Raw genomic sequence first — 24,876 nt, forward strand, 5'->3', positions numbered from 1 at the left:
GAAGACCTCACAGCAACAGAGATCATTGTAAGAAGTGATAAATGAGAAGATAAAGAGAAGGGACTATTTTGAGAGAGAAAGAAATAATAGAACTTCAACATAGGGTAAAACAATTTAGTAAAAGAGACTTCATAGTGTAAGAACCATAAGTCTATAAGTTCTGTGCCTTAAAAATGTCACATTATTTAAAAGTTAGTGAACCATGTAACCTAATCTGTGTTGGAGAATTGTCTTGGGTTGTTGCCAGTGAATCCATTAAAGTAGATCTCTTCACAATAAATTTGAATAAGGTCTCAAAATAACTAATGGTGCCTGAGAAAAGAATGAAAACTTAGTGTACTGAGTTTTTTGGTTCTACATAGTAATGAAATACATGAAAACGAGAAGAATCACGTGAAGTAGGAGAAATGTAACATAAGGTGGAATTGGCACACACACGGAGAGAGTTCACTGGTGGAACTAAGGATGACACTTTGACTAGATGGATCCTGAAAATAGATCATTCAAGTGCAAGAATACGTATTTTGTGTGGATAAATGCATTTGGGAAATCAGTGAAGCTCCCATAGGGATTCTGGGCTTTAAAATTAAACCAGTAGCTTTCAGACTTAGTAGTGATCCATACTAAATTTCTCATTTTATAAGGTGTGTGTACCCAAATCAAAGATTTCTCAAGATAGTACTTACCTGTACTATGTGTGATACATTCTGCTCTGCATTACTTTTTAAGAAAGCTGGTCATGACTCACCGAAATGATTTTCTAAACACTAATGGGTCATACCTCACAGTTTGAAAAGGTGCTGAGTTAGTCTAGGAAAGAAAGAGACTTACATTTTTGAAGTCTTCCCTGAAAAAGCTGGCAATTAATTAGGAAGGTACCTATTCTGTCCTTGTTTGGAACCCTATTGGGTGCTATTTTAGTTACACTGTAGTCCCCCTTTATCCTTGGGGGATCCTCCAAGTCCCCCAGTGGATGTCGGAAACTGCAGATAGTACTGAACCCTATACTGTTTTTTTCGTATCCATATATACCTATGATAAAGTTTAATTTATAAATTAGACACAGTAAGAGAATAGCCAAGTTGCCAACATCACTGGGCCTTTTGTTAAGTAAAATAAGGGTTACTTAAACACATGTACTGCCGTACTGAGACAGCCGATCTGATAACCCGGAAGGCTGCCAGGTGACTGAGGCACAGGTAGAGTAAGTGTGCAGCGTGGATGTGCTGGACAAGGGGATGATTCACATCCCAGGCAGCAGGAGGGGGCCGGGGCAGCGTGAGATTTCACCACAATACTCAGAAGTCAAAAAGCTTACAAAGGCATGAAGTTTAAAACTTAGGAATTGTTAACTCTAGAATTTTCCACTTAATATTTTTGGACCGTGGTTGATCTCAGGTAACTGAAACTGCAGAAAGCAGAACTTTCTAGGTAGCAGGACTACTGTACCAACCAAAAGGGCCCAAAGAAGGCAGCTGAAGTGGATCTTAAGATAGAGCCTATCAGATTGTTCAGAGGTTTGGCCTTTGACTCTTCCTTGCTGCATAGTTCAGAGCTTTGGGTCTTTCTGCTGTGGTTATTTTGTTTACTCCTAAACTCTGTACTATTTAGATTTTATAAATCATCTTTTAACTTGGATATAGGAAAGGTATCTTTGTCTAACTTTCTGAAAAGGAATATTCATGTAGAGAATAAGTGAGTTTGAGTGATAATGACAAGTGAAGTATGATAATGAAAATGGACATTTTGGTATACAGAGATACCTTCAAACTCCAGCATGACAGAATGAAGCATGAAGTCAATAAAAGGCAAACTTCTTGGTGAACCTCTGGAACCTGCCACCCTCAGATATTAGGCTAGAAATAGTAGATTCAGAGAAATTTTGATAAACTCATGATTGACGGATAGAGTAGGCAACTACAGAAAGCTAAGATGTCTAGCACTTAATGAGTTGTCCCTTTTTCTGTCATAAAATACCTACCCCCTGGTGTCTTTCAGAGACTGACTTTGGGGTTAGGCCTGTTACGGCACATTTTTAATGGAAGAGTAGTCAAAGTGGAGGAAGCAGAGGAGGGTAGGTCTAGGCCTTTTGGTTTCTGAGGTGCTCTGTAATGGGGGTGGGTGGAGGAGAGGGGGTCTGGAATGCAGAAGGAAGCATATTAACTTAATTGTACAATTCCTAAATTTATAGAATTTAGCTATCATAATAAATGATGAATATGTTGCATCCTTTCTGGTAAACGTTAAGTCTTTGTAGATTACAAATTCTCAGGCTGTCTCATCATATAGATGTTTAAGGTCAGGAAACTTTTGTGATAATAAAGCTACTGTTTTGTATATGTGAAGAGAGTTATCTAAAAAAAGATTTTTTAATCATTGGACAGAAATGAGCTTTTAAAAATAGATTCCATATAAACTTTTTGTTACCAAAGGTATCTTCAAATGGCATACTGAACAATCCTGTTTCAAACAAAACACTTTCATTAAGAGTTGAAAAGGTTGGATAAATACCAAGTAATACTTTATGAACATTTTAAATTTCTTTTTTTATGTTTGGTTTGCTTTTGATAAAATACATATAAGTACTTAAGTGTATTTTTAAAATGTGTTGGTGACACATGGTGGCATTGGCCCCATCTTACATTATGGAGAATAACCTATAGTTTTAGCAGTGAAGTCCAAAAGTTTTTCTCCTTAAATATGTAAGTATGAAATACTTATTTAAAGCTTAAAAGTTTTCTTATTAATTTTCATGAGTTTTTGTATGTTAGGAATAGTAATCCTGTTATTATTATATCCTGTCCTATTATAGGGAGATATTTAAATGATTGATTTCTCCCAACATAGTGAATTTCTCCACTCATAAGAGAATGCATTTGTTCTGAAACCATTCTTGGGCACTGTGAAAGACCTTTCTCTACCAGAAGCAAAGTTCTACTTTGGACTATCTAGTTTCATTATGTCTTTAGGTGTGTACGTGTGGGTGTGTGTATGTTATGTCTGTGTTTCATTCGAGAGTAGTATCCATGGGATTTCTGAATGTCTCCATTTAAGACTGAAGTGTATTGCTGCTGTATGGTTTTTAGAAAATGCTTTTTTTAGGGGGGGGAGTAGAAAAACTGGGTTTATTTATTCATTTTAATGGAGGTACTGGGGATTGAACCCAGGACCTCGTGCATGCAAAACATGTGCACTACCACTGAGCCATATACCCTTCTCCCCCAGAAGATGCTTCTTGTTTTCAGATGTGTACCGTTTTTTTGTAAATTTATTAAGGAATACCTTGGCATAGAGCTTCCTATGATGAACAGGTTAAAAGTGTACCCATTAGCCCTGTGGCAACTTGTAGGACCATTGGCCTTCCTGGGCTTGTCTGCTTATCTAGGCATACCTTACAAATATGCTCCATCATTTTCTATGAGTGACATGTTAAGACACTGTCTTAGCATGCTTCTCAGCCTGTAAGTAGTCCTGATATGGACATGGAAAAATAAAAATTATGAATGATAATCTAAAACTTGAGAATTAAAGTGGATTTACTTTTATTTTGTCAGTTTTTATTAAACTGACAGTTATTGTAGTATGCTTTCTACTAAGCACCAGCACTGTTATTTTCTAAGTGCCTATAAGACTTAGAATTCATCTTAAAATAACTATGTTCTTGGACTTAGGCTACAGTTAAGCCTTGTACGTAGGTTCTTTAGCCAATAGATTATAACAGTCTTCTCCCACAATTAAATATAGAATGCAATTTATTGCAGTTTATCTTTTGCTGAGTAGTAGATATCTTTTTAAAGGTGCACTACCAAATGCAGATTTCATGCACAGTTACTAGTTCTTGACAGGTCTTTTCTATTAAAAAAAATTATTATTTTTTTGCAGCATTATTCTGGTTCCTAACGATTCATTTAACAAATGTTTGAGTGCATTTATGTTCCAGGTACTTAGTCCTGAATTAAGGACTAAGAATACAGCAGTGAACAAGATAGGCAGGGTCCGGCCCTCATGGAGCAGAAAGAGGGTGGGAGGTACTGACCAAAACCTGTAAACAGTTAACATAGTGGTAAGTGGCATGAGGAAAATAAGACAGAGTCATTTTTTGTTTTGTTTTTTTGAGGGGGGAGGGGAAGGGGAGGTAACTAGGTTTGTTTGTTTGTTTGTTTGTTTGTTTATAAATGGAGGTACTGGGGATTGAACCCAGGACCTTGTGCATGCTAAGCACGCACTCTACCACTGAGCTATACTCTCCCCACCTAAGCAGGGTCATTTGATGGGAGTAGGGAAGTGAGGTCTTCTGACTAGAGTGGAGAGAGAAAGTTTCTCCAAAGAGATCTTTTATGTGAAGACCTTAGTGATGTGAAAATGCCAGCTTGCTTGTCTCTGTAGGTTTCGGCCTTCCAGGGGAAGGGAACAAGAAGTGCTGAGGTGTGAAGCTTGGCATGTTCAGAAAGAAGGAGTTTAGCTTTTTTTTATTCTGAGTCTTAAATGGGAGAGAAAGATGAGTTGCATTTTTAAGATTGCTCTGGCTGCTCTATATCTGTAGATCATGGGAGCCACATCATTTCAGGCTAGTGAGATGCTCAGATGAGTCCTCCTCTTTAGTTGGGAAAAAAGATCTAGGGAAAAGAGAAGCTGTAGATGCCCCTAAAATGACCTCTATCAAAGGATAGAGTTAGGAGTTTGTTGGGGCTCCGGTATCCGTGCTTAAAGTGGGAGGCAGTGTGTTGTGGCCCTGCCACTTGTGAAGGCTGTGGGATCTTGTCCTGACCCTCCCCTTACAGAAACAAAACAGGCTTATAGAAGTTTATAGTGTAACAGTAAAATGTAAAAAACAAAAAGTAAGTAGATGATATATAAAAAGTAAAAATTCCTCACAACCCTGCTGAAATAATCGCTATTATACTTGTTTTATTATTCTAGATTTTAGGTTTTCCTCATTTTAGATTAGTATAGAAGAGGTTCAAGCTGTATTTTTCATTTTTTTGTTTTGTCTCAGGTAGCTTTTCCCATCTTTGCACATACAGGTCTACTTCATTTATCACATGAGTATTAACATGATTTAATTCTCTTGTTAAGTATTTTGTCTGATCCCCAGTTTTGTTAGGGTATGAATAAGGCTGTAATGAAGATGCTTGTATGTGTATCTTTATACACTTGTCTTATTCGTCTGTAGGATAAATTCCTAGAGTGATAACTGAATTCCTAGATAAGTCTTACATTTCAAATTTTTAATAGTTTTTACCATATTCTCCTCCAAAAAGGTTGTGCCAAGACTGTGTGAAAGTAATGCCACATAGTGATCTTAAGTCTCTAAACTTCTCTAGTTTCCTCAGCCGTCAGCTAAGAGTAGTTACTATCTATCATCCCCTCTTCATTCAGGTGTGCAATTTGAGAAAGAGCTTAGCACATTGCAAATATTCAGACAGAAACTTCTGGTTAAGAACAAGACATTTGGATTAAATGATCTTTAACTCTAGGCCATTTTAGCTTGACTAAATGATTTCAAGTGTCAGTGTTTTGTTTGAGAACCTAAGGGCTCTGGAGTCAGAGCTGCCCAATTCTGAATCCCACCTCTGCCAGCGAAAGCTCAGCTGTAAAATGGGGGTGTAATTCCTACGGAGAGTATCCTCTCAGGGTCAGGTTGGATACCGTGAGAGGGATGTATGCAGTATATGCTGCCTCATAATAGCAGGCACCTAGTGAATGGTAACTATTGCTAGTAATAAAACAAGTTTCTGAAGGAGGAAAGGTTGAGGAGGATGGGACTCCCTGTCAACATCACTGTTTTCTAAAGGAGGATGTGCCTCTCGCTTCTGCGTGGCTGCTGACTCCGTCACTGCAGGGCTTTGCATGTCCTCACCGCAGGACACCTAACTTACTGCTGTTGTGTGACTGTCTGTGGACTTCGATTGCAGTTTTCTTGTGGCCCAATTAAAACATTTGGTTATTTTTGATTAGGTAACTCTTTCTGCTTGCTTCTGTTCATGAGCTTTGTTTCTGCACCAAAACCAAACTCTGAATGTTATGGTGGAAAGTTCATGTACTTTAAATGTAAACAGATATAGAGTCTGGTTATTTTACCTATCACCTGGGTGTTCTTGGGCAAGTAGCATGGTTTTTCTGTGCTTTATTTGTTTAAAAAATAGAAGGTGGTTGGAGGAAGGGATTTAAAATCATTTGGGATCCTTAACACAAATTAAATGAGATCATTGATAGGTAAAGTATCTAACACACATCCTAGAAATACTAATTTCTTTTCTTTCCTCAAAGGCAGAAAATTATGGCTTACACTTTTTTTCTCATACTACTAACGTGTAACTCATACTCAAAGGTAGTTGCTCTTGCTTAATATACAATAACCAAAGAGGAAGACAAATTAAAAAAGGAATTGAAAAGGATTAAACTAGAAGTCAAAAGTCCTGGGCCCATGTTCCAGGTTGGCTTTTAACTGGAGGTATAACTTCTGGTGAATTTTTTTTCCTGGATATATATATATACATTTTATTGAAGTATAGTCAGTTTACAGTGTTGTGTCAATTTCTGGTGTACAGCACAGTGCTCCAGTCATACGTGAACATGCATATATTTGTTTTCAGATTCTTTTTCACCACAAGTTACTACAAGATATTGAATATAGTTTCCTGTGCTACAGTGTGAACTTGTTTGTGTTTTATATATAGTAGTTAGTGTCTGCAAATCTCGAACACTCAATTTATCCCTACCCCCCACCCCGTAACCATAAATGTGTTTTCTGTGTCTGTGAGTCTGTTTCTGTTTTGTAAATAAGTTTGTTTCTTTTTTTTTAGATTCCACATATAAGTCATATTGTATGGTATTTTTTTTTCTCTTTCTGGCTGGCTTCACTTAGAATGATGATCTCCAGGTCCATCCATGTTGCTGCAACCTTTGAATTTTTTGATCTCTAGTCCTCATTTTGCTCATTTTCGAGTTGTCTATGAAGTATTTTATGGAAATACACTAAAATCAAAGTTTTCTGAATAATTAAGCAGAAGATTTCACCTACAAGGAAGTCCACATGCTGTGCTGTTTGCACACTCTATATAATATATTGTTGTTCAGTTAATTACTTTTGTTTAAGAATTATAATTCTTTTCTTTTTTTTTTTAAACCAGGTTTAAGTATTTTGTAAGCTGCATCAATGGAGCACATACAAGGGGCCTGGAAGACGATCAGCAATGGTTTTGGATTCAAAGATGCGGTGTTTGATGGCTCCAGCTGCATCTCCCCTACAATAGTTCAGCAGTTTGGCTATCAGCGTCGGGCATCAGATGATGGCAAACTCACGGATTCTTCTAAGACAAGCAACACTATCCGTGTTTTTTTGCCAAACAAGCAAAGAACAGTGGTACGTGAACATTCCTCTCAAAAAATTTAGCTGTTCGAGGCCTATAGAAAACAGTATGGATCACGTTGCCTGTCTTACAGACAGGCAGAATCTTCACTGTCACTTAGGACCTTTATTGATTAATTTTTAAACTTTATTTTATTTTTTATAGTTTTTTTTAATTTATATAGTTGGTTTTTTTAATTGGTATAGTTGATTCACAATATTGTGTTCCTGGTTTATATGTAATGGAATCGCTTCAGCAAAGTAATTCAGTCATAAGTATATTTTCAGATTATTTTCCATTATAGGTTATTGTAAGATATTGAATGTAGTTCCCTATGTTATACAGTAAGTCTTTGTTGCTTATCTATTTTATGTGTAGTAGTTTATATCTGTTAATCCCTGGTTTGTCCCCCACCCCCTTCCCCTTTGGTAACCATAAGTTTGTTTTGCATGTCTGTGATTCTCTTTTTGTTTTGTATATAGATTCATTTGTTTTCATTTGTATTACTTTTCAGATTCTACATGTAAGTGATATATAATATTTGTTTTTCTCTGTCTGATACACTTAGTACGATATTCTCTAGGTCAGTCTATGCTGTTGCAAATGGCAGTATTTCATTATTTTTGTGGCTGATTGTACATAGGCACATAGAGACCCCATATAGGTACCCCCTCTTCTTGTACATTGTAGGTAGGTATGTATACGTACCCCACCTTCTTAAACCAGTCATTTGTTGATGAGCACTTGGGTTGCTTCCATGTCTTGCTGTGCTGCTGTGAACGTTGGGTTGCATGTATCTTTTTGAATTAGGATTTTTGTCTTTTCTGGGTATAGGCCCAGGCATGGGATTGCTGGATCATATGGTAGCTCTGTTTTTAGTTTTTTAAGGAACCTCCATACTGTTCTCCATAGTGGCTGCTCCACTTCACTTTCCCACTAACAGTGTAAGAGGTTTCCACGTAGGGTCTTTGTTAATTGGCTTTCCGCTTACAGACTTGATTGCTTTGTGTTGCTGTGTTCCTTCTACACGCCCCGCTTTTTCCCACCCCTTGGCCTGCCTTCTCTTGTTAGTCTTGCCTGGAATGTCTTCTTTTCTGCCACTTCATCTAAACACACAGTGCATTTTTTTTTCGTAGTACATTCTTATGGGGATATATTTCAGAGTTCTTCGAAAAGCTCCTTTAGACATTCCCAGTTAATTAGAAGAAATATTTTGTGCTGATATTAAAGCAAAATGTTCACTTAATTATTTTCGATATCACAATCAAGTATATAGAGGAAAGTAAATTACCTAGAAAAAGTTATTTTGGTAAATTTCATAGGCCCTGGGGCAAAGCTAGAGGTAGCTTAGAAATCTCAGTGTTTTTTTCTTTTCCAGGGCAGTGGTCTAGCCAGTTATTTGTGCATCGTTTCTGACACAGAATCCCAAGTTTTTCCAAGAAATTATTGGTCAGAAAGTTTCCTGCTATCCTGGGGGCGGGAGGAAAAACCAACTTGTTGAAAAAGAAAAGTGAAGTTGTACTAATTTTGCTTGGTGGGACATATGAGAAAACTTTAGTTCAAAATATCTACATCTTCTCCTTTCCCACCCTCTATTCTTTGTGTAAGATCAGTGCATTGTGTTTATTCTGTGTACCTAGGCAAGACAGGGTTCCAGAGTTGGGAAGTACAGCCCAGAGTTTTGTCAGTTTGTTACTAATAGTTCCACTCTCCCCAGTTTACTAAATTCCTTTACACTTCTTCTGTGAACCTAAAGAGCCCCCTAGTTACAGTGTTGTACATTTAGGGACGTTTTGAACTGAAGACAAAACTCAAAGGCATTTAAAGTTTGAGTAAATTTAGTTTTGTTCCCCTTCTTAAAAGTGGAAGTTTAATGGCTGGCAAAATAAATAATAATCCTCTTACATTTCAGCAGTACTCTTTCACTTGCAAGTGATTTTAACCACACTATTTTCTCATTAATTTTGTTTGTGACCCTAAGTGGAGAGGTCAGTTGGGAAGTGTGACTGTGATGGGACACTGAAGACCATCTGCTTCTGCGTCTGTCTTCTCCACCTCCCAATCCCAGTCTGCCTGGAAGACCGGCAAATTTAGTTCGGCATAATAATGAAGTGTATGGGCCTGTAAGCCATCCAGGCCCAAATTTAAATCCCTGTATTGTCTTTTATAGGCCGTATCATCTAAGTAAGTTGCATAATATTTTGAGTCTGTTCCTGACATTTATGAAACGAGGCTCATGCTGAATACAGTGGCTAGTTCATGAGTAAAAAGGTAGCTGTTACTATTTGAGTTTTTTCTGCATTGGTGTATCCTTGACAGCCTTCAGTTGAGCACAACTGGTGGTCAGGGACCAGTGATTTGGAAGCTTGAGTTCTGTTTTTGAGACGGTTCTAGCAGAGAAAGTTAGTTTCTCCTATTTTTTTGACCAGAGATGAACTGTGTTTCTCTGGAAGAACCACCTTCTTTCACCAGGCACCCAGCTTCAGGGCAGCAGGGAAGGGGAGGGGCTCACTTGCTGGCCAGACCAGCAGTCAGCTGTTTCTCATCATCCCCAGGTTGCTTCACTGCTGGAACCCAGAATGACTGTCATAATCACTTAGTGGAAATTAGTCAGATTTAACTAATTACACCATGTATCCGTGAGGAGTTGTAGAGAGGAGAGTGAGAGAGAGCATGCATGTCTGATATAAATAATTTTAGAAGTAGTAATTAGAATTGCTTGTTTTTCGAATTTTTCCTGCAGTTGTTTTGTAAACATGTGTCTCTGACTGACTGCTACTGCTTATAATTACTGGATGAGTATATGGATCATGGCTGAGGACCATTAATTACTACTGGAATTACTTGAGAAGAATTTAAAATATGGATTCCTGAGCTTTATTTAAGATGAACTGAATCAGAATCCTTGGATGTATTAGAGGGAGCAGGCTGGGAAAATGTATTTTCACAAGCTTCTTGGATGATTCTAATACCAGACCCATTTGGGAACTCTGCTGGGTTGGAGGATATTTAAAGAACTGTCTAGCTCTTGGGGCTTTGACTTTTAATGAAGATTAATGATATAACACATATCACTTTACAGTTTTCCAAGTACTACTGCACAGTATTTGATGCAGGTCATGACTGTTAGTGTGTGAGTGTCTGTTAGTCTTCACTGTTGGTGTCTTCTAGTTCAGATCAGTCTCTCTCCCTTTACTTGTTTTATTTCTGAAAAGCTGGAAGTTAGATCTTTCTAAAGGTATCACTGCTTCAAGACACCTTTAAGATAAACTTGTTGTGGAACATTTAAAATATTAATTAAAATATTAATTCAATATTAAATATAAATGTGGAAAATTTAAAAATATTTTAAACCTTTAAATTAAATAAAAACACCACTCACCTCCCTCTGGGAAGGGGCTGGGCTGGCCAGTGTAGGCTCACGCAAGTTCCCCCGGCAGGAGGCCTTCAGTTTGCAGGCCCTGCTGAGCTGCATTCTGCCCTCCCTGCTGGCCGTACTGAGTCTAACTGCCTTACTTTCGATTAACTTTAAAAACAAAATGTAGAAGGCTTTTATCAAAATGCTTCAAGATCTTAGTTGAAATTTTTATGTAGCTGCCGTTATCAGCACCCTGGACACTCACACTCCCCACTAGGCGTCTGAGTGCGTGCCCAGCTTTTGACGACTGGGTGCGAGGGGTGTGGAGGAGGGTGTCCTGCTGAGCTGCCTGGAATGGATGTGCGCATTCATTAAAGCCCGTGGTCATGTCTGTCCTTACAGTGGGGCAGAGCCTCCACTGCCTGCTTGTCAGAGAGTGAAGTGCACGTGAGATGGAATGTTTGTTAGGAAGATCAAATGTTTTGTTTAAATTGGTTGAAATATACATTTTTGATCAGAAAAACTCATGTTTATTTGTAGATTGGACTGGCTTATTTTCCTTTCTGGTGGATGTTTATGCTTGGGGGAACATTTCATTGAGTCAAACTAGAGCTGTAGAAAGGGGCAGTTGATCTTTTCTCTCTCCTAACTGCTTCTGATGCCGACAGCTGAGTCTATCTTTTCACCCTCATGCAACATATGTAAGCAAATGTAAGCTTCCCGCCCTTTAAATAATATTACTCTTGGTGGTGTTCTGAAAACTATTTCCTATTAATTAACATACCACACTTGTGCCAGGTCATTGTAAGTAATGTAGTAGCGGCGCCGCGTGACACATGCGGGTGTCCCGTACTGGATTCGGGCTCTCACCTGTTGCTGGACATTCAGATTGTTCACTCTGTTACCGTTACAGCTGGCCCTTGAACAACGCAGGGGTTAGGGGTGCCAGCCCTCTGCTCAGCTGAAACCCCCAGTATAGCTTACAGTCAGCCTTGCTGTATGTGGTTCCCCCGCATGGCTGTTCCGTGTCCCGGATTGCATCAGCCACGGAGGGTATATTACTGTAGTATTTGCTTTTGAAAAAAATCTGGGTACGAGTGGATCCATGCTGTTCAAACCTCTGTTGTTGGAGGGTCACAAGCAACGCTGTCTTCAGTCTTCTCCATACCCCCTTACAGACTGGTGCATTTACTTGCAAGGGATGTGTGGCCTGTGCTGGTTCTAAAGGTTGTCCTTTGTTTGTAGGTCAATGTGCGGAACGGAATGAGCCTGCACGATTGCCTTATGAAAGCTCTCAAGGTGCGGGGCCTGCAACCAGAGTGCTGTGCGGTGTTCAGACTTCTCCACGAACACAAGGGGTAAGAACTCACAAGTCAGCCAGGTCTTCCTTCAAACTAGTAAGGGTTGCCTAGCTTCAAATAATAACTGTGTCCATATTTTAAAAATTGCACTAGCTTCCTATGGAATAGTGAGTATTTGAATACTCTTGTTTGTAAAGAGATAATTCAGAAAAATTAAATACTAAGAACTTGAAATTTTCACTTGAACATTGTACTGAAAAATAAAGTACATGTTAGGAGTTGGATAGTGTTTCCTTCTGGAAGCAGTCACATCAGATGATATGTTTCTTGAGATCAGTGATTTTTGTGTTTGCTTTAACGCAGTGTACAGAGTGCATACTCTGAAAGTGTTTGCGTTACTATTTACAGTTAAAGAATGCTGTCTTTAAGAAACTGACTTTTGAAATTCATGCATTCATTTTTATTCAGTTAATGTTTACTGAATCCTAGCAGTTTGACAGACACAGGGCTAAGAAGAGAATTTCTGCTTCAAGGAAGATCCGTAGTTCATCCTGTCACTGATGGTGGTGGCAAGATAGAGGCGCCCCCACCTGGTCCTGGAGTCATATCCCAGAGCATCAGAGCCATCTGTGACTCGCTGCTATCTGTTACTGTCCCCCACGATCTGGGGTGGTAACCTTAACTCTGCCTTCTCCTTGGGAAGTGCTGGTTCTGTTACTGATTGTTAGCTACATCTTCTGTATCTCAGGGGCTCCCCAGTTGTGAGGTGTTACCCTAGGGCATGAGTCCACTCAAAAGGGCAAGTGTGAATTCATCTGCTTGTCAGTCCTCTCAGCTCCGGAGGCATTTTGCTGAAGTGCGGCTCTGCAGCAGATGCCAGCTTTATCTGGGAATAGTCCCCATGCACTGGGCACTGGCTTGGGGACCAACCTTACAGACTAGAGAGACTCTGAGACAGTGAGGGGCTTGATCAGCTTTTGTCCAAGGCTGCACTGTTTGGAGCTACCCTGGGTTCTTTCTTGGATGGACAGCACCTGAAGACTGATCAGAACACAGGACTGCCCCCTCTGTCTGCATTAGGGCAAAGCAGGACTTGGGAGTAGTGTGGGGTTTCCCAGACCTTGTGTAAGGAATTGTATCCAGGGATGGATTATTCACTGTTAGATAATCAGCAGGATGGCTGTAATAGGCTTCTGGGAGGTGCAGGGAGAGTTTTGAATCTTGTCCAAGAATGTGCTTCCTTTAGGAGATGGGCCAGATACACTAGACAAAACATGAGAAAGGAACTGGGCATTGATTTTTACTTAAATGTATCTATTTTTCTGTCTTGTTTACTCTAGGCAGAGAAAGAGTGGTCTCTAAATTTTAAGATGGTTAAGTCTTTCATCGATTTATGTTTATAGACCTTGCAAACAATTCTACAGATTGAGCCTATCATTAATAGAAAAGTGAATTTTGTTTGTGATTCTTTTCTGTTTATCTTCTAGATTGAAGTAAGCTAGTGAAGACTTAACTTTGCGACTGTAGCAATATTTATAACCTATTTTAGAGGGTTTTAGGGTTTTTATAGGATTTTGATGTTCTAGAGTCCAGTTTATTGCACATTTCCTTTATCGTGAGATTGTTTTATTTCATTGTTTAAAGAAAACTTTATTCTAAGAGCGTAAGCTTTGGAGTCTGACCTACCTGGATCCAAATAGGCCCTTACACTCACTGTGTGCCCTTGAGCAGGTTACCCTCTTAGAGCCCCAGTTCTTTCATTTTTAAGATGGGGGATAAGAATGCCCACTTCATATGTTTGTTGTATGAGTTGAGTTAGTGTTGTGTGGGATTAAGTTTTATGTTTGTGGAACATTATTGGTATTGAACTCTCACCTAAATAGTTCCCTGTTGTATTATGTTTTTTAAAATCCTCTTTAGTAAAAAAGCACGTTTAGATTGGAATACTGACGCTGCCTCGCTGATTGGAGAGGAACTTCAAGTAGATTTCCTGGATCATGTTCCCCTCACAACACACAACTTTGTAAGTTGGCGATCTCTTCTCTCTTTGTGGTCTGTTAAGCGCGTTGGCTGACATAATAGGAATTTCTCAGAGATAATAAGCTTACGTGTTGTTGGGTTGTTTAAAGCTCTAGTGATGCCATTGTTTTCAGTAAGGCAATTTAGGTTATGAGATCACAGACGTACCTTAGTTTCTATGTATGAATTTTAAAATGATTGGAAGTATGATTCTTCATTCTGATAAACCTCTTTGGGGGCAAGAAGGAAATTATTTTGTCTTCTATCGTCTTTCATTTATTCAGTGTAATTTACACCTGTGTTCTTGTTCGAGGCTCGGAAGACCTTCCTGAAGCTTGCCTTCTGTGATATCTGTCAGAAGTTCCTGCTCAATGGATTTCGATGTCAGACTTGTGGCTACAAATTTCATGAGCACTGTAGCACCAAAGTACCTACTATGTGTGTGGACTGGAGTAACATCAGGCAACTCTTGTAAGGCGTCATTCTTTTTTCAAAGAATATAAGGGGGCAGGGAGGTATAAACTCTTATTGAGGGTGTTTGTTGTATATTTCACTGACAGGTCTGGGTTTTAGACTTAGTAAGTGAATTATAATGATCCAGAAACGGTTTGCTTTAGAAACATGACAATTCTTAAACTAGCAAGTTTAGTGTGGCATATAATTCTCTAAAATGAGCTGGTGGGACTGTTACTTGTCAGATGGAGATTGATATACTGTGATTCATTAAGACAAAGAGCAAAGTGATACGAAAACCCAAAAGATTTTTTTCCCCAGTTGCTGGTAGACAGTACCCTGTATTTTCATAAATACAATGAACAGACCCTTGACGCTGAGAAGGAGCAGAAAGTGTGGTCGGTGCTGTTTTCTTCAGACGAGGGAAAATATTAGTCTTAAAATGATTTTACAGTAAAACTTAAAAGCACATGTATCCCTCTGGAGACAAACTGGCAACTAAATTATATTCTATATAGACAAACTTTTTAAAGTAAGATTTATTAAAAGTACATATTCCAAAGTGCCTTTTAAAAACTGTTAACAGGGATATGAAAAGTCAAAGCTGAACTTTTATCCCTTTTTGTGGGTACTAGAAAAACTGAGGGAGCGTTATCATTAAACCACGACAGAAACTTCTTTGCTTTCATAGTAGTAACACGTTGCTTTTGCAAAGAGAGCTCGGGTAGCATAAATAGCACAGACTGTGGAGTCCAGCAGATGCTGGTCAACATCTAAATGCTGTCACTAACTCACCGTAGTCACCTCTGAGCCTCAGTTCACTCAGCTGAGAAAAGGGGGCCTTGCCATCATTTCAGTGCTCTTAGCAGGGTTAACTGAGCTGGCACGTGAACTCGCTGAGCGCCAGGTGCTCGTCTCATGGAGGGAAGATGCCAGATTAATGTTAATGTCATTTTCCCTCTTGTCTGTCACTTTTGGTGCTGAAGGTGGTTTATTCTTCACATTTCCGTCTTTCCATCTCTGCGTTTCCAAGACAGAATGTTTCCAGAAAAGCCTTATGTGATGTAGGTTATAAAGCGCTCTACTTTAAAAAGGCTTTAAAAAACCCCATTATTTTGACACAGCTGGACACTGGACCAGTGTTTCCTAGAAGCGCACACTGGAGCCTCCGTGTTCATTGGCAGGCCAGGACTGGCCACGTTCTGTAGTCATTCAGACCCAGTCACCTGGGTTGGTGGTCCCTTTACCCTGGGTAGCCTGAGTGTTCTTGGACATAAGAGTAGGAAAAATTCAGTTTGAGCAGCTGTGAGTTTGCAGGGTCAGGCAAGCTGGCTGTAAAATTACTACCGCGAGTCTAAAAACCAGGCTTTCTCTGCTTTCATTTAGATTGTTTCCAAATTCAACTCTCGGTGACAGTGGGGTCCCAGCACTGCCCTCCTTGACGATGCGTCGGATGCGAGAGTCTGTTTCCCGGATGCCTGTTAGGTATTTTTTACCTGTTGCTGTTCTCTTGGAAAGCTGCATTGGGGCGGGTGGGACTGAAAGCATAAATACAGAAGGTGTGTTCCCTTGCCTTCCCTCTTCTCTCTCTCTAAACCCTTTGCTGCTTCTGTGGAACTCACTGTTGCTGTTAGAGCAAAATGTAGAACTTCTCTTTGTGGTCCTGTTTCTTACATTGTTACATTCTGGACCCTTACTGCAGTTTATTCTGTTCTCCTGGCATGTCCCTTATATCTCACTGCATTTTAAAGAGCTTGAGATTTTGCCTTCCTCAGTATGCAGTGAGTGGAGCCTCAGGGAGGGGGTCCCAAAACGGTACACAGTGATTCAATAAAAATAAAACCCTCAACTTTGAAATGCTTATTATGGCCTTGCATATGCTAAAACTGTGGTATTTAATAAACTGCTATTTTGAAAAGAAGCGAATTAGATTTTAAATACAAATATCCTTTTTAAATGTGCCTGTGAGTTCGCACATAACTTGAATGTACTGTTTTCCAGCTTTTGAGTTCAGATGTCTCACTCAGTGCGACACATGAATTTGGAACCTAAAATAAAATCTACATTTTTGTTCAAAATCTCTGACTTTATATTATATGATCATATAATACTTAATGGCCTTTATAAAACTACCATGGAAATTGTTGAAGGAAATGGTATCTGGATAAATACTTGTGTGTAACTTTCATTTTTCTTGATAATTTGAAAAGCAACTCTGGCCAAAAAATTGTACTTGCTTTTGCAGATTTAGGTAGGTTTAGATACCAGGGCTCTGAAGGCATTAATGTTGAACTGCCTGGAAAGGCAGTTTTTCAAGGCAGTAGAGCAATTTCTCTTAGAAAAACCAGCCTTTTGTCCCTTGAATTCATGCATGGTGCTATTTGAGTCTGAACAAAACTCAAAGTAATTTTCAGAGCAAGTAATGAAAACGTTAATGTGTGCTCCCAGTCTGGCTGGCTGGGGAGCGGCGCTGGGTAAAAGGCGCCGGTGGTGAGTTTCACGGTTAGATACAGAACCCTGAAAACTGAATGCACATCAGTTGGCTTTGTGAGCTTTTTGTTGGGGAGAGGATGCACGGAGGATAAAACGCTGGTGTGTCTGCACACGTGTCCACCAGATCTAACCGTCTGTTAAAAAAATTTTCCTTAAAGTTTTCTGATTTATTCTCTAAATTAACCTGCGCATGTTTAGCAGATGCTAGTTTGTTCTTTCCCAGAGATGGTCTAAAAATCTGGAGTATTCTGTAGAGGTGATTTATTAAATAGAAGAAAACTTGTATTATTCTTTCCACATGAATTCCAAGTACATCTATTATTTCCTTTTTAAAAAATCTGCATGCTGAGGTTGGGGGTATAGCTCAGAGCATGTGCTTAGCATGCACGAGGTCCTGGGCTCAATTCCGTAGGACCTCTATTCATAAAAAATGCATGCAAAAGCAAGTAGACAGAAGAAAAATTTTAAATGGTGCATATTAAAAGAAAGGAACATTTTTGTCAAAGGTTGTAGTAAAGTCGGGTTTGCCCCTGAGTATCTTAATGAAGTAGGCAGTGTGGAGGCCTGAGTGTCAGTCATGCAATTTTCTTTCTCCTCCTCACCTAGTTCCCAGCACAGATACTCCACACCCCACGCTTTCACATTCACCACCTCCAGCCCCTCTTCTGAAGGTTCCCTCTCCCAGAGGCAGAGGTCGACGTCTACGCCTAACGTCCACATGGTCAGCACCGCCCTGCCTGTGGACAGCAGGGCGATCGAGGTAGGCGGCCCGCGCGGCAGTGCGGGGTCCCAGCTGTTTGGGTGGGGGCGGCTGCTGTGTTAAGAGGTTTGGGTTTCAAGTGGGATGAGGAGTGCTGCAGCATTTTCTCGGGTCCCTGGGCTTTTTGAATTTCTTTCTTATTCACTGCATCTTGAGACTGGCTTGATAATCTGGTTGGTATACCTACCACTCAAGGGGAAAAGTAAAATCTCCTGAAGAAATGTTAACATTGGAACTCACTCTTCCCATGTCAGATTTGAATAAGGCCTCAGTAAGCTCGTGAGTGAGAGACAGAGCAGTTTCATTTTGGTGTGGGAGAGAATAACAGTGGTGGAGGACTGCAGACTCTCCCGGAGTCCTGAAGGGATTTTGTTTAGAAATAAAAGGGTGGAGTCATAGGATTTTAATAAGCAGATATTCAGGGAGATGTAAAAGCGCCTAAAGCTAGTGTTTTCAAACTGCTTTTTCTTTTCTTGGCGTTTCGGTATGTTCTGTTTGTTTGGTTTGCTTTCTAGTTCATCTTTATAACAACTGAATACACTTAAAATACTTCCTTTGTTCTTTATTCTTCTTTATTTCTCGTTGCTTTGGACCAGAGCAACAGCCTGAGCGCTTCTCCCAGGGCGTGGTCCAGACGGTTTTGTTTGAGGGGAAGAGTAGGTATTCTTCTTCATGCCTTTGCTTTCTTGTAAATTAACAGGTTTGCTAAGACTGTCAGACAGAAAGACTGTCAAAAATGAAACAATCACTAAATTTTATATTTCTTGTCAGACTTGTTTTCATGTTTTCGGTTTTGGCAATAGCATAGAAAGGAGTGAAAAAAAATAACCTGTGGTGAGATTTTGAGGCCAAGAATATAAAAAAAATTTTTTTTCAATTCCTACCAAAGACTAATGCTGGATTTATTTAGTTGGTGCTGAAACAGCATCACTGTTCTGTTTACATTTCCTTTAGAAACCAGTTGTGTCAGTTTGGTTGCTCTGCCCTGAAAATCCTTTGATAAGCTTTTATCAGAGACAGCTGTGCTCTGTCTGCATCATGAGTTGTTCCTTGAAAAACCTCAGGGCCACCTGCCACCTCAGGCACAGCTTACCTCACTCAGACCTCAGGTCCATTCAGCATACTTGTCCTGCCAAGCAGGAGTGGCAGGGACTCAACCAGTGAGCTGGCTTCTGAATGTGGGGCCTAAACTTGTCATTTGGGGGCACTCTGAGTATCACAAGATTATTTTGAGGAGGTCATGTGTATGCAAGCTATGAATTTTATTTGTTCTATTGTGATTAGCCCTGATTATGATACAATAATATACCAGTTACTTTTCTTTTAATATATGATTTATTCCTCTAAACATTCCAGTGTTCTAGAGGGAGCGTTGAAAGTGAAAGTTCTTGAATTTTTATTATGAAAGCACCTCTGTGTGCTTCATCCTCTTTACTTTAGAAGCAGAGCGTATTTTGATTCCTCTTTTTCTTTAAATCATGATTTAGCATCTTAAGATTACACATTCTTGCTTTGTTGAAGCCATTTTAGTTCTCTTTAACTAATATTTAGATTTCAAGATGATGAAAAGTTCCTTCTAGGATAAACCAATCCAACTGCAGAAATGAGCACAGAGTAAAACATGAGGCATATAGTGGGTACAGGGAAGAAAACTGCTGTGGCATTAAGAAAAACTCCCAGTGCATGGGAATGTACTTCTGGTCATTAAAAATACATTGTGCCATGCTTTGACTAAAAACAAAGAAGAGATTAGTTGGATAATAAAGCTATAGCTGCTGAAAATTCTACTGAAATTCAAATTATTTTTGGACAAAGTTTTGTCCACCTGGCTGCCATCCTGTTGTAATTAAAAACTGAGATTCCTGGGCTTCCCACCTTCCCTCCCAGACGTATCAGCCCTCGTTGGGTGGAGGGGCTTGGGGACCTGTATTCGTGAACACCTCTCCAGGTGATTCTGAAGACCGGCCAGGTGTGGGAACCCCAGAGCTAGGCTTTACTGGTAAACGCTGAAGACGCTCAGGTGGGGCTGCCGCGGGAGAGCTAGGCTTTACTGGTAAACGCTGAAGACGCTCAGGTGGGGCTGCCGCGGGGTTGCGGGGCAGCGTGGTCTGTGCCTTTTCCCATCTTGTAACCATGTCATGGAGTGGGAGCATTCTGGTAAAAGTTGTGTGAAATAAAGTATCTTGTCTTCACTGTGGTTGCAGAAAGAAAACAAAGAGGGTAGAACTGAGAAAAAATATCCTTTTTGAGCATATGGGGACCAAATCGTTTTATATTACTGTTATTCATGTCCTCCAAGTGAGGTTTTATAAAATGAAGATTTAGGTTTCACGGAGGGCCCTGTGTCTTAAACTGTTCGACCCAAACAGTTTCTAATAAATTCTAAAAGTAGCCTTTGACCTCTCTCCTCAGTAGAATGTAACTAATTTCAGAGCTCACCCGTAAGGTCTGAAGAGCAGGTCTGAGACCCGTGGGCGGTGGTTTCTGGCTCTGTTTCTGCCACCAGCTGGTTGTGTGACCCTGGCCATGTCTCTACCTGTTCAGGTGTTTTCTTACATATAAGTTGCAGGTCTGGGACTGGGGGATTTATGGTCCTTCCAGCTTTCCATGATTTTAGGCTCAAATAAAGTATATAGTCTTGGTGCTTACCCTTATCAAATCCAACTCCTAAAGGAGTAAGAGTGAACTTGCCACCGAATCCCTTATTAAAAATAGTTTAAATTTTTAGTTATCATTTTTTGAGCTTCAGTGGGGCAAGATCCCCAACCACTGAAAAGATCTCAGCTGATTGTAACTTTGCTAGCCTTCCTTAAAGATGATCTGTTTGCTGTGTGCATTGCCTTCTTCTGAGAGAAAGGATGATGTTCCCGTTGTATGTGAGGGATTCACATAAGTCCTCCTAATGCTTGACGACGGCAGCTCTGGAGGTAGTGGCCACAGATACTGATGAATTTAATCAAAGAAAAGTTAGGGTATGTAATTAGACCTTTTGTGTTTTGGAGGTTTTATAATCTACATTGCTCCTGAAAATCCTCCTCCCCTTGCCCTCCCCGGCAAACACCTTTTCTGGTGCAGACACTGACCGGCTTTCCTTTTCTGTTTCAGGATGCAATTCGAAGCCACAGTGAATCAGGTACTTGTCCAGGTCATTCAGCAGTAGTGGTGGGCTTTTTCTCTTTATGCCGTTTATCTTCTGTTGGCTTATCCACGTGTGGATTCTGTTTGTCTTGTCTGTTAAGCCTCACCTTCAGCCTTGTCCAGCAGCCCCAACAATCTGAGCCCAACAGGCTGGTCACAGCCCAAAACCCCTGTGCCGGCACAGAGAGAGCGGGCACCAGGATCCGGGACCCAGGAGAAAAACAAAATTGTGAGTATTGCCAACAGTACCTCCTGCAGGTTAGGGGTCAGTAAGAAATGCCGTCAGAAATGAGAATGTTTTTAACTTTAGGGGTGGGGGAACTCTAATTAAGTGAATATATTATAAATGTCAGTGCTATTTTTGGCATGCTTGTATTGGAAAACTGGTTTATTGCAAGACAGGGCACAACTAAAATGGTATTTTCTCAAAAGAGAAAAATTGGAATTATAGTTAGTATGTCTGTCTGTAAAACATACAGGGATGGATGGAGTTGGGTTGAGGTTTTCTTTGACACGGTTGTTAAACAGACCTGTGCCATTCCGTGGAGTATACTGATGTTCTCTGTTTGCTTCAGAGGCCTCGTGGACAGAGAGATTCAAGCTATTACTGGGAAATAGAAGCCAGTGAAGTGATGCTCTCCACTCGGATTGGGTCAGGCTCCTTTGGAACTGTTTATAAGGGCAAGTGGCATGGTAAGTTTGGGGCCTTCCGTTACTCCCGGGTGAAGTCAGGGGTTAGTCCAGAGAGGGCCGGGCAGGGGCCAGGACTCACTGTGCCCCTGGGTCACAGCAGCTCTCTCCCGGGGTGCTTGGTTGCATCTGAAGATTGAACTTAACAGTATCTGGATGAAGTTTCGTACTGTTCTTTTTTAAGACTCAACAATGCTAGTAGGAAAGTTTTCAGGATAATTAGAATTTGGTGAACAGGAGTTGAGCAGTAGAGTCAAGTGTCAGAGTCTCTTCTTATAAATGGATTAAATACACTGTGCACATGGGAGTGACATGCTTGGACGCTCCTAAATGAGTAAGAGTCTGCTGCTGTTAGGGGAGCATGGGTTCTAGAAACTTAAAGCCGGAAAGCACCTTGGAGACTTTACTTGCAAGAAAACGAAGGTCCCAAGAGGGGGAACTGCCGTGCCCGTGGTCAGACAGCTGGGCATGGGAAAGCCAGGAGCCTCCTGAAACAGGTTCTCTTTGCTCTGCCCTGGGACTGGTCTTGGGAATTCCTGTCAGGGGATGCACAGACTTAATTCTTGAATCTCTGTGGAGCATTAATGTTTATTTTAATGTAAACACTTTGTCACTTGGAAGAAACTTACTATTTTAATGTATGTAGCCACAGTTTTTGTGTATTTTGACAACATACTTAACATATCTGTCAGGTTTTTAATGCCTCTGGCTTTAGGATGTCAGCAAATATAGAGTATTTTTTTTTTTTTTTGAGAATGCTACATGTTTCCCGAAAGACAGGTCTTCTAAATTCAGATTTTAGTACCCACCCCCCCCATCCTAATGAGCCTTGGTGCCTGTATTTCTATTTTGGATGCCACCATGTGTATCTTTATACATAACTGGGCACAAAGATTGAGAGAAGATAAGAGCATAAAATAAATGGAATATTAAAATTCAGGGTGTTGAAAGCTGAGAAGCACCTCCTTTATTCTGTGTAGCTTATGCTCATTAATATATGGGTTTTCCACTTGTAACTAATCATCTGACAAAATTCTAGTTCTTTGAGGGGACTGGCAAAGGACTGAACATTGATAAATGACATGTAGGGTCACTCCTTTTCCTTTGCAAAGTTGCATCTAATATACTACTGGCCTGCCTCCTGGGTCACTGAGAAATTACACTGTTGAAAATATGTTCCAAATATATATCATAAATGTCTCAGTGATCCCTTAGAAAAGAAAAACACAGTTTGTGAGCTGGAGTGCCTGCGCCTGAGAATGCAGGGCTGCAAGGAGTGCAGGCGGTGGCGCAGTCAGAACTGCTTTCAGTGCTTCCATTAGGAGCAGTTTACCATTTGCGTGCGTTTTAGCCTCAGCTAAAAGCCAACAGATGCAGCTGAAGTTGTGCCCAAATTTAAGCGTCCTTTCACTGAGCACCTTTATGGCCGGGGGGAGGGGTTCATAATTTTTCAAAGCACTGGTTACATTTGCCACAGTCCTGCTTATGAGCTGTGTTCTCTCTGTCATGAGCTTTCAGACTGTGCTTTTGCTACAGTCTGCTTGGAATGCAGACAGCATCTAATGCTTCTAAGATTCTAGTTTTTCTAAGTCTCAAATCAGAGGAGCGAGGAGCAGTGGGCTTTTATGTCCGCCTCTCTGAAAGCAAGCTACGCTCTGTGAATGAAGAAGAATGAGAGTTGTGGAAACCATGATTTCTAGATCGCTTCATGCTATACTTTCTTCCCCCTTTTCCCCATTGCTTTTCTGATTCCTGTATATAATATTTTATTCCATTTCTTAAAAATTACAGCTGTTTTGATTTTTTTTTCCCTCAGACATGCATGTGGCCATTAATAGGTGGGCTGCTGTTGTTTGTGTAGATGAGGATCTGTTAACATACTGCAGAACAGAACCAGGAAAGAGGTACTGCAGGCTGCTGGGCACACGGCCTCACTGCACGCCAGTCACTCAGTGCGGGCTCGGCGGGAAGCCCCCTTCAGGGTGGCTCCTGTGAGGGCGTGGTGGGCACAGGTTTTGGTGATTTTTTAAATGTTTGATTCTGCCTAGTAGCTGTGAAGGTAAATAGAAAAGTTCTCAAAGCAGCCAAGATGGACGCCTCAGATCCATGAACTAAGCTTATTTTATGTACAGAAGAGACCCATGGTCCCAACTGCAGACTTCCTTTTGGGCATGAATTTGGGGGGTCTGACTTACCAGCCTCTGCTAATTGTAAACCACACTTAGGGAAGCAGACAGCGTTCGAGGCTGTCAGGCGGAGAGCAGCAGGCAGAGGCGGCAGCAGACCTCTCAGGAGCAGGGCCCCCACCGGACAGCACGCTCGGGCCACAGTGAAGCCAGAAGCCTGACGCACGCTGTCTGGGGTCCCCGTCCCAGCCTCAGGCTGAGCTGTATCATTTTGACTGAGTCAGTAAGAAGAGGACTGGTGTTCATTCTCTTCTGGTCTAAAAAGCAGTGGCGTGTATAATAGGTTTTAGACTAACCCAAATGGTTGAAACAGGGAAACGAATTTGTATTTAAAAAGGTAAAAACATTCCAGATTCACCAAGTGATGATAGCTCTTTCTTCAGTAGTTGATGAATATTATCAGCCTGTCTTACTGAAAACATGATAACCAACAGGAATGTGTCTTGTTTGTGCTGCATTTGCCTCTGACAGTACTGTTAAGGGACAGTAAGACATTCTGGTTTTATGGATAATAACTACTTCATGTAGTTGTTAAAGCAGCGTTACTGAACGCCTGTTGCGCCGGAGAGGTGGACTTGGCCATGATGCACTTGGTCCCAAGGTTGGCCGAGGGAAGGCTGGAGAGCAGCCTTTGTGTTAGGCCCAGACCTAACTCTGCAGACCTGGGGGCAAGGTCTGGGGGCCTCAGGCTGGCACTTAAGTCTTGGCTTTCCTGCCAGAAGCTGATTGTTGACCTGTGCTGCAGGCAGCCAAGCTCCCGGTATTCCCTGCCAGGGGCTGTGCCTCACACAGGCAGCTTTTTAGCCTTGCTGACACTGTTGCTTCTTAGAATTCATTTCTTCAGCCAGTGTTCCCTGAGCATTCTTCTAATACCAAGCATACTTCTAGGGGCTAGGGATGAAACCGTGAACAAAACAGATAAAAATTCTTTCTCTTAATGGAGCTGATATTCTGGTTGGGATAATAACCAAGAAAAGCACAGTGTTTGGTGTGTTGTAAGCGCTAAGGAGAAAATGGAGGAAAGCAGGTACAGAGCGGCAGGCCTGGTTCGCAGGTTTTTTTAGTGGGTTGGGGAGGAGTCTGCTGAGAAAGCGGCATTTGGGAAGGAGCGGGAGCAGAGCAGGCC

The 24,876-nt window shown here is 40.8% G+C and overlaps 1 protein-coding gene across 3 annotated transcripts in view; it reads left to right on the forward strand.

Annotated features, from left to right (window-relative positions):
- RAF1 (Raf-1 proto-oncogene, serine/threonine kinase) overlaps positions 1–24,876 on the forward strand; it is a 59,448-nt gene that overhangs the window by 26,919 nt on the left and 7,653 nt on the right. The window contains exons 2-10 of one of the 3 annotated variants that reach the window (XM_074344302.1): positions 7,134–7,366; positions 11,956–12,068; positions 13,932–14,034; positions 14,344–14,501; positions 15,870–15,968; positions 17,583–17,736; positions 20,842–20,869; positions 20,976–21,103; positions 21,450–21,567. In XM_074344302.1, coding sequence (XP_074200403.1) covers positions 7,160–7,366; positions 11,956–12,068; positions 13,932–14,034; positions 14,344–14,501; positions 15,870–15,968; positions 17,583–17,736; positions 20,842–20,869; positions 20,976–21,103; positions 21,450–21,567 — 1,108 coding nt within the window. In that variant the 5' untranslated portion in view covers positions 7,134–7,159. Of the gene's footprint in view, positions 1–7,133; positions 7,367–11,955; positions 12,069–13,931; positions 14,035–14,343; positions 14,502–15,869; positions 15,969–17,582; positions 17,737–18,332; positions 18,393–20,841; positions 20,870–20,975; positions 21,104–21,449; positions 21,568–24,876 lie in introns of those variants that run through there. The other 2 variants (XM_074344303.1, XM_074344304.1) reach the window with 2 other exon arrangements.

This window comes from Camelus bactrianus, chromosome 17, assembly GCF_048773025.1.
Source record: "Camelus bactrianus isolate YW-2024 breed Bactrian camel chromosome 17, ASM4877302v1, whole genome shotgun sequence".
In the NCBI taxonomy this organism is placed as follows: Eukaryota; Metazoa; Chordata; class Mammalia; order Artiodactyla; family Camelidae; genus Camelus; species Camelus bactrianus.